The following is a 9367-nucleotide window of genomic DNA, read 5'->3' as shown; positions in this document are numbered from 1 at the left end:
TATGAAATGCTGGGCATAGCTCTCTTGTGAAACTTTAGTAACTCTCTAAGTTGGGACTGACTCTAGTTTAGCTTTAAAGCTCTGGAATATAGGGGGTGGGGTAAATTGGGGGTTCAGGATTTGCAGATACTAACTACTAAATATAAAATAGATAATCAACAAGGTCCTACTGTATAGCACAGGGAACTATATTCAATATCTTGTAATAGCCTATAATGAAAAAGAACATGAAAAGGAAGATAGATAGATAGATAGACAGACAGACAGACAGAGATATATATCTGAATCACTATGCTGTACACCAGAAACTAACAAAACAATGTACATCAACTATACTTCAGTTAAAAAGAATAAAAATAAAGATCTGGATTATGTGCAGACACATGAATTTTTCTTATGGCAAAAAGGTAGATGCTCAATAGACATTTGTGGAAAGAATGAAGACTTCTCTGTGTCTTGTTTCCACCACTCTAATCTACAAAATAGGATTCTAATAAGATAATCTGTGTGTAGATGAAAGCCTTTTGTAAACATCAGATGACTGCAATATTTCGTTATGGAGTTATTGGTACAAACGTATATAACGTACATTGTTTTCCGTTGTGGCAAAAAAGATGGTACTACTGCTCTCTTAGAAGAACTCTACACATCTGAAAGCTAAATTGATAAAGAAGCTAACATTAACTAGCCCCTCGAGAAGTTTTTGTGGAACTCCTGAAGTGAGGAAAGTCTTTGGTCATTTATTGCATTTTGATATTATGGTTAGAATCTGATATGTAAAAATCCATTCTTTTTATTAAAATGAGAGTGCGTGCGTGCACACACACACACACACACGTGCATGTATGTGCCATTTAGTCAACAACTAGAACTGGGACTGGGCTACAGTTTTCTGTTATCTCTTCATTTTAAAATAAGAAGATTAAAAACTGAGGTGCTAGATAATTTTTATACAGATGAGGAAAAAGTATAAATCCCAGTAGACAGAAGCCTGGATAATCCAGAAACAATGCCTCGTACCTGTGCTCTACTTTTTAAATTTTCAAAGTGCTCATAGAGCACTGATTCCCAAACTTGAGTAGGCATTAGAATCACTGGTGGAGCTAGTTCACAAGAGAATTCCTGAAAACCCCACCTTTAGAGTTACTTAGTAAGTGAAAATCAGCTATTTACATTTTTAACAAAGTCCTCAGGAAAATCTGAAGATTTTTGGGAGATTTTAGCAAACTCATGCCAATAAAAAGTCCATCAATGTTCTTATTCCAACTTTGCACCATACTAGCCATGTAGCAAATTATTTAATCCCTGAACTTCAGTTTCCTACAAATAGCTACCACTGAACTATCAGAAGATACATGTAAATAAAGAGCTGTGAGAAATTGAAGGAGGGGAAAATCATTTTCCATGATCAGGGAAGGCCTTAGGTCCATCCTTCGATTTTTCCGAACCCTTTATTTATACTTCTTATATCTCAGCGTTAGTTATTTGTATTCTCATATATTGTCCCTACATAAATTTAAATTCATTAAGAATGGAATCACTGTTTTTTTATATTTGTATCCTCCATTGTACTTAACACAACTCTTACGCAGAAAAATAGACATTGTAGTTACTACTTAAATGTAAAACTCTGGGCTAATTTTTAGTTCTTTTACAATCAACAATGAGGTAGAAGTTTTGGGGCACCAAAAGACTTAGAGACCAATCAAAGAGTGATTATACTGCAGCTTTATTCTCCTTCCAAAACAGTAGTATCCAATATTCAGCTTGAGGTTTTTAAATGCCTGAGCACATTTGAATCTCTCACTTTTGATGGCGGGGAGTAGGGAGCACGAAAGAGCCAAGAATCCGACACAGTCAGACAGGGTGGGGGCAGTTTAACTTTAGAACTGCTCTTGGTACAGAAATGATTGGGTGCAATAAAATCCGCTAACTCTTCTGATAGTGATTCAGTGCGCAAATAATCAAGAGGTATGTGAAACTGTGGACAGGGAGAGTTCTCCCAGTAGCTTTGCGAGCAGGTTTTATTTGTTGCCATTTATGAAATTAATCCTTGGGGAAGACCACGCACGGATTTAGCATGATTTAAGTACAACAGACATCGGCCTCAATTGGTAAGCCCATTTGTGTCCTAGAATCTTGGGGAAAGATCCTCTCTCACTCTAAAATTTTAAAAAGGCCCATCAAAAACGAGCTGCCCAACATTCCCCCAGAATAAGTATACCTTTTTTCATTTTAAATTGAGATCGCTTACGATGTTGTCCATTCACTGGGGCCTCTGGAACCACACAGGCTGCGCTCAAATTCTGATTGTACTGTTTTCCTGCTGTGTGGCCCTCGGGATGGAATCTGGAAAGTGGGTGTAATGACTTAGTTATTGAACGAATTTCTTGGGAGGACTAAACGCAATGATGAGGTACTCAACGCCAGACACACTGCAAGCACCCAGTAAATGTTGGCAATGGTAAGTCGGTCCTATTTCCCTTAACGTCTTGGCGGGGTTGGGGAGTGGGAGGGTAGAGAAGCAGCTTAATGTAGTGAATAGTAAGAAACTAACTTGTCATGTGAACTCAGGCTTTCTCAGAGTGGTATTCCGCAGAGAAAACTCCTCGCCCTGCCTCTCTCATGTCTGGAAAGATCCCATATTGGACCGAGACCCCTCGACCGCCGAAGGGACTACCGGGCGTGACGCGCAGGCACCAGGCCGGAACCAAGGCCCCGAGGCTCCAGTTTCCTGCACTCCCACCCGGACGCTCTGCGGGGTGGACCGGCGCGAACGCAATTTCCGGCCTGACCGAGCGGCGGCTGAAGCCGGTTCCGGGGTGGTTCCGGCACGCCGTGCTCGCTCCCTTCCCGGGTCGAGGTGTCCGCTGCGGTCGCCGTAGGGAGCCCGGCGCGGCCGCACGCGCGTGACCATGTGGCGGCTGCTGGCTCGCGCCGGCGCGCCCCTCCTGCGAGCACCCTTGTCAGGTCAGGAGTCCCCATGGGCCCTCCAGGCCTCGCCTGCTTCCCTCCCCAGCCCCCATCTGCAGACGGTTGCTGAAGCATCGCGGCGGGGGGCGGGGGGCTGCGCTTTGCTGCCGCCCCTCCCGCCGTGAGATTCGTGCAGAAGGGTCACAGCGCTCCTGCATTGTGCGGGTCGGCGCCCAGAGCCCCCAGCTGGTCTCTTTGGAGGGCCAGAGCCTGTGAGCCCCTGGAACCCGCGTCCCAAGCCCACAAGACACCTCGGTCAGGAGCGTCCTTGGCCCACAGCGTACGAGGCCCTGGCCTTGTCGCCTTCATCGTTTAACTTGATCTGTCTTTGTAGATTGTTGGGCAGCCCCGCCCGCCAGTGCTGGCCTAAAGACGCTGCTCCCGGTGCCAACTTTTGAAGGTGAGAGCTTATCTGCTGTTTTCGTATTTGTAAGCCTTTTCAGTGATGAAGCCCAGCAGAGGGCAGTTGAAGAGTAGGAGTGTTTTTGTGCCCCCGGTCCCCATTCACCAATTCAGTAAGTATATATTGAGGGCAGTGTTCTAAACGCTAGAGAAAAATCAAAGAACAAGAGACCCCAAAAGGCCCCTGATTTTAAGGAGCAAACGTGTAATGGAATATCTCCCCTATACCCTACCACTGGTGTGTGGTCCACAGCCCACCTCAAATTTAGACTTTTGATGTTTTCTCCAAATGAGGTTACAGATATGCAGTCATTTAACAGTATTATGTGAAAAGCATTAATTTGTTAGATATAAACATTTAAAGCAAGCTACAGTTTGGGGAATCTAATTCAGCATTTCCTTTTTTAATATATGGGAAATCTCAAAAGGGGGGGTGCGGCTGGACCTCTGAGGGCCTTATCTTCTACACATAATTGTGAAACTGCTTCATGCTCTGCGGTCCATACAGACTTGAAGGCAAGAGAAAACATTACTGGGTTTCTCTGTAGCTACATATAGAAATGGGGAGGGGGAGGTGGTTTCTGTAACCCTTAAAGTCTCCTGTTTTATATTTGACTCCATCATAGAGTCATGCTTGTTTCACTATCAAAAATATTTAAATGACTTAAGATAATTTTTTCCCCATAATGTCTGATGTGATAAAGATGGAGCATTTGTAGCCTGCTCTCACCCAGCAAGCTGTTGCACATTGCAGGATATGGGCAAGTCTCAGCATGAAAAGCCCCTGAATATTTAAAGGAAAGAGCATTGATCAGAGGACTACTGGGTTGTAAGTTCCCAACAAGAATGTGGCAGAGCAGGAGAACTTAAATATTTTCATGTACAATATATTTTCGTGTACAATATATAATTCTTTCCACTAACCCTATTAACATCCAGAGAGGCAGTGTGGTGTCTTCTCTTAAGTGTCATACTGTCTGGCTTTGCTGTTTCAACTTGATGGCCCAGACTGAATTATAAAATGTCTCTAGGCCTGCAGTTCTTCTTCTATAAAATGCAGATTAAAAAACTACCTGCCTAATGTCCTGTTTCTTGGTCTGGATGATAGTTATGGGTGTGTTTATGTGTTCATTTTGTGATAATTCACATTTTTTTATTGGACCCTGTGATACATGGATGTTAAACTTTTAAAAGTTTGAACATTTTTAAAAGGCAGCCCAAAAAGAAATACCCAGGCAAAAAGTTGTTTTAAAGATTGAGTGAGATAATGCGTGTAAGGCATTCAGCTCAGTTCCAGCACTTAGGAGACATTCACCAGAAACTTGTTACCTAGTGTTATTTTGTGACAGTCATATCTCACTATCTTCCCTAACAGCCCCTTTTGTAATGTTAAGCACAGAGCAGGCATTTCATAAAAGCATTTTGGCTTGAAGGTTAAAACTTTGCTAAGATTCAGAAACATTTGCATCAACTACTGTCACAGCCAGAAACTTCCAGTGTCAATGAAAGTATCCACCCTATAAACCTAATGTACATTTGGAATTTTTGAGTAGTAACTTTAAGACTTTGATCTGATTGTGAAAAATATTTCTAGGAAGAAAATGAACCCTTTGAGGTGCATAGTTGGACTTATTCTTGGTTGTCTGTGCTCCTTTTAGATGTTTCCATTCCTGAAAAGCCCAAGCTTAGATTTGTTGAAAGGGTCCCACTTGTGCCAAAAGTGAGAAGAGAACGTAAGAACTTGAGTGACATACGGGGACCTTCCACCGAAGCCACCGAGTTCACAGAAGGCAATTTTGCCATCTTGGTGAGTTCAGCGTCCAGCAGATGAAAGCCAGGGACTAACAAAATAGACTCCTTGGGTTAATTCTAGGCTCTTCCTCCACGGGTTTTTCTAAGACAGCTGCTCTTCAAACTGATGTGCAGTACTCAGTAAGCATTTGGAGTCATAAATGGCTTTTGTTTTCTGCGGAGTGAAAATAATGTAAAAGCAAGAGAAGAAAAAGGCTACCTGATGTCCCCCATAAGCAGACCATGAGGTCTTCTCAAGCCTCCGGTCAAAATAAAACTATCCAGATTCAGTATGTGGAACACATATTTCCTCACTCAGCAAGTAGCTCCTACAGAGACTTGGTGTCAGTCAGGACACACGCGGCTATGGACTACTTTTTCTTTCCCATCAGGCAGCCAGAGGGACGTTTTCAAGCCCTCATCTCACAGCCTGCATGATTAGCCCCTGCCGACCTCTCAGAACCACAGTCTGTCCCCCATTCCTCTCCCTGCACTGCAGCCACACTGGCTTCTTCTCAGACTCATCAAGCCACTTGCTGTGCCAAGGCCTTCACGTATACCATTCCTCCACCTGGAACACTCACCTCTTCCGCCTTGGCCAGCTCCTACCTTCCTCCCCAGAGAGGTCTTCCAGCGAAGCGGGTCCACCCCTTGTCCCATTTGTTACTGTACGCGAGGCTTTTCCTCCATGGTACTTACTAGAACTTGTATTTTCAATGTCATGTGTATCACCGAGGCCTCAGTTGCTATAAAAGAATAGAGCCCACCAGGATGTGTACATCCCCGTGTTTCTAATTTTTCCATTTACTTTCAGGCACTGGGCGGTGGGTACCTCCACTGGGGCCATTTTGAAATGATACGCCTCACAGTCAACCGCGGCATGGACCCCAAGAACATGTTTGCCTTGTGGCGCGTGCCAGCCCCGTTCAAGGCCATCACCCGCAAGGGTATGGGGCAGCGCATGGGGGGCGGCAAAGGCGCCATCGATCACTACGTGACTCCCGTGAAGGCAGGCCGCCTCATAGTAGAGGTGGGCGGCCGCTGCGAATTTCAGGAGGTGCAAGGCTTCCTCGACCAGGTCGCCCACAAGCTGCCCTTCTCAGCGAAGGCCGTGAGCCGTGAGACTCTGGAGAAGATGCGGAAGGATCAAGAGGAACGGGGACGGAACAACCAGAACCCCTGGACCTTCGAGCGCGTCGCCGTGGCCAACATGCTGGGGACACGGAGAGTGCTGAGCCCTTACGACCTGACCCACAAGGGGCGGTACTGGGGCAAGTTCCACATGCCCGAACGCGTGTAGTCCGGACGGGAGGCGTCTTCGTCTTTCCTCCCGGGGCCAGTCCCTGCAGTCTTTGGGTAGCTCCCATGTCGCAACCATGGAGAAGCATACGTGTTTTCTGAAAAATATCACCTTATACTATGTGTTGATTTTTTTCTTAAGTGAATTATATTTATGTAATAAATAAATGAGCATGGCCTCAGGATGTAGCTTCTCTTTGGTCACTCACTCCCTTCAGTAAGAATCAGGCCTGACTGTTGGGAGCTCTGGTTCTCCCTGGCTGTAAGATGTCTTCAAGGCTGAAGCAGACGTTTGCATCTCCCACCTCTTCTACAAGTCAGACTTACTAATGTTTTTGGAAAAGCAAAGAAAAAAAAACAACAGTACAGAGGTTAACTGATTTACTGGATATTTATTTATGCCCAGCTACCCATCTTCTCTTAATCCCAGAAAGGGGGGTGTTGGACAACATGGCAAGAAACATGCGCTTCCTTGCCTTTTAGCGAAAGGAACTGATAAAAACAAAGCTGAAATTGATCTTTCCTAGGCCTGAAATCCTCTGCGGAGGGGTTGTTTTTGACTCATCTTTGTGTCCCTGCAGGTCCTAGCCCGGTGCAGCATGCCACATGACACTCATAGTAATTGCTGAATGAACAAGGACACTGCGTGATTCAAATCCCCGTGGTTCCAGCTCTCTGTCTTCCTTTCACAAAATTAATCTATTTTTCAGAGCTAGCCAGCCATGGTTTCTATCCTGTATTTAAACTAAAGGAAGTATAGAATGATAGAAATATTAAACATTTGCTTTGAAAGTGGGTAGAAAACAGCACACTGACTAAAATGTCTTTTTTTTTGAAAATCCCACTTTCTTAAAAAGTAAGATCTCCAGCAAAGGAAATAGCTTACTTTCAAAAGGACAAGTTTATCCTGAGCAGTTATGCGGCCCTCAGGAAATGTATACTGTGCTTTTTAATATATTTCTAGTGAACCTCTTGTAATATGATTAACTACTGAATTGAATTAGAACACATCTGAACCTTGGGGACAGTTTGGAACAGTTTCTTGTGCACACGTTGCTGGCCAACAAAGTCAGTTTCAGCTGGCAACATGAATCAGCAAGAAGTGACGAGTGACAGCCTTATTTCACCTTCTGACCTAACACTGTGACCTCTTGTTAGGGCTCAAAGAGCGTGGACGATACTGACTGGGGCATTCATTCAATCACAGCATAAAACGTTCTTTTGTTTTGGGTCCACGTTTTGTTACTGAGCCACAATCCTGGGTCTGGCCATCTTCGCAGAGTAAAAGGCTATTGACAGAACTCTGTTATTAGCTCCCACAGAAAAAGGACTTGGAAGTGTATGTGGTGGTTTAGGGGGCCTGTTGTCTTTTTGTATGGGTGGATCAACCCCTTCCCAGGCATTTTTACACAGCCTCTGACACTAACAAACCATTTCCCACTGACGCCTTTAAAGGCTTAAGAGTCAAATCCAAGGACTCATCTAATTACAAATAATTAAGTGAGCAGATAGTTGAGCGGCAGTAAGTGGCAGGCGCTGTGCTGAGCACCGGGGACACAGCAGTGAGGGAGACAGCATGGTGCCCACCTTAGACATCTACCGTAGAGGCGTGGACCCTGAACGAGGAAGGAGATGTCGGGCTGGTTCAGAGGAGACCTAGAACTGCAAGGGGAAGGAACGAGTGCCCTGACCTTGACCCTGACCCTGGCCTGGGCCCAAGAAACCGCGGGTGCTCCAGTCCCTGCCTCCTCCCAGCCGTGATGGCAGCGTGGGCTTCTGTGTTTCCTAAACAGGAACCTGTAAAGCTTCCTCTGCCCTGCCGCCTCCTCCTCCAACCATCTTCCCAACCAGCCAGAGCGCTGTACCCCCTGTTCCTTCACCCCCGCCTGCACCCAAGTCCAGGTTTCACAAAGCTCCCTTTGCGTAACTGAGTTGGTAGATGGCTGGTGTCCTGTGTCATAAGAGGTTTCAGAGCGGAAAGAAGAGAAGCTGTTGAGCAGTCTGCAGTGGAGAGGCAATGGCACCAGAGGTGGGAGGAGGGTACAAGTGCCAGCTGAGGATCCACCTGCGAGGGCTGAAGGGTGACACAAACGGAGAGAGTCACAGATTATTCAGCAAAATGCTGGCGGCCAGGACCACCACGCCCTTCTACAGGGGGAGAGGGGCCGCCCACAGGGCTGCAGAAACGTGTCCTCGCCTCGTAAGGGAAGAAGCGATTTACTCGGGTTCACCGTGGCCCTCTTCCAAAGAGTTCAGGGTGCTTCTAAGGCAGTAACTAACTTTCTCCTTCAGCCACTCCCCACGTGACAAGCCCCATGTTTTGCTGCAGGAAATCGACACCCTTACACAAAGCTTTCTGAAAAACTTCTGCCACCAGACCTAGTTAGGGCACAGGTCTCCACCTTTCGTCTCCCCACCTACCTACTACCGACTCAGTCTTCACTCATTCTTCTCTCTGTGAAACACCTCTTTGCTTGCTTTTCCCCAACCTTTATCAATCGCAGCACAACCCATCCAGATGAGGGCACCAAGTGACAAACACTGCCCTCAGGACGCAAGAGTCCTCAGGGCGTGGAAACAGGCCCGACCCTCCCCACAGATGGCTCACCTTTCGTTTTTTCAGGCAAATATGCCCCCAATAGTGGAAGCTAAGATGATGGCAAGGATAACACAGCAGATCATGATCAAGATCTTCTTCTGCTCGTCCAGACAAGGAGAGAAAAAGCAGGTGAGAAACGACATCACTGCAGAGTGTCCCAAAGGGAAGGAGACAGAGCTGGGTCTGGACATGGACGAGGGTGTGACGGGAACAGGAGATGGATCTGGCTTCTAGAACCCAGAATGCTAACAGAAGTTCATTTCTCGGTGAGGGAATCAAACACCAGACCGACAGGAATCTCAG

At 45.9% G+C, this 9367-nt stretch overlaps 2 protein-coding genes and 1 long non-coding RNA gene across 4 annotated transcripts in view; 1 reads left to right on the top strand and 2 right to left on the bottom strand.

Moving 5' to 3' along the window:
• Window positions 1-1712: 1712 nt before the first annotated feature.
• On the bottom strand, window positions 1713-2702 carry LOC116285471 (uncharacterized). Its single transcript, XR_012076747.1, has 2 exons — window positions 2558-2702; window positions 1713-2349 (listed from the first exon to the last, which is right to left on the bottom strand). It is a non-coding gene; the product is annotated as an uncharacterized lncRNA (long non-coding RNA).
• Window positions 2703-2785: 83 nt separating this feature from the next.
• MRPL16 (mitochondrial ribosomal protein L16) lies at window positions 2786-6650 on the top strand. Its single transcript, XM_006214897.4, has 4 exons — window positions 2786-2970; window positions 3308-3373; window positions 5034-5182; window positions 5981-6650. Exons 1-4 carry the CDS (start codon window positions 2916-2918, stop codon window positions 6464-6466), a joined length of 756 nt encoding a protein of 251 aa, XP_006214959.1. The 5' UTR covers window positions 2786-2915; the 3' UTR covers window positions 6467-6650.
• Window positions 6651-6837: 187 nt separating this feature from the next.
• STX3 (syntaxin 3) overlaps window positions 6838-9367 on the bottom strand; it is a 36876-nt gene continuing 34346 nt past the window's right edge. Inside the window, exons 10-11 of one of the 2 annotated variants that reach the window (XM_072970017.1) lie at window positions 9074-9162; window positions 6838-8539 (exon numbers count right to left, since the gene is read on the bottom strand). In XM_072970017.1, coding sequence (XP_072826118.1) covers window positions 9085-9162 — 78 coding nt within the window. In that variant the 3' untranslated portion in view covers window positions 6838-8539; window positions 9074-9084. Of the gene's footprint in view, window positions 9163-9367 lie in introns of both variants that reach the window. The other variant, XM_072970015.1, reaches the window with a different exon arrangement.

This window comes from Vicugna pacos, chromosome 10 (genome assembly GCF_048564905.1).
Source record: "Vicugna pacos chromosome 10, VicPac4, whole genome shotgun sequence".
Taxonomy (NCBI): Eukaryota; Metazoa; Chordata; class Mammalia; order Artiodactyla; family Camelidae; genus Vicugna; species Vicugna pacos.
The sequence above is the reverse complement of the archived record's forward strand: the minus strand, read 5'-3'. Positions and strand labels throughout refer to the sequence as shown.

What these genes read in the sequence shown, in the direction of transcription:
- MRPL16 (XM_006214897.4), top strand. Translation starts at nt 2,916, where the DNA reads ATGTGGCGGCTGCTGGCTCGCGCCGGCGCGCCCCTCCTGCGAGCACCC. An exon ending in CCTGCGAGCACCCTTGTCAG is followed by an intron (nt 2,971 to 3,307) that starts GTCAGGAGTCCC and finishes CTGTCTTTGTAG; the next exon opens with ATTGTTGGGCAGCCCCGCCC. An exon ending in AAGGCAATTTTGCCATCTTG is followed by an intron (nt 5,183 to 5,980) that starts GTGAGTTCAGCG and finishes ATTTACTTTCAG; the next exon opens with GCACTGGGCGGTGGGTACCT.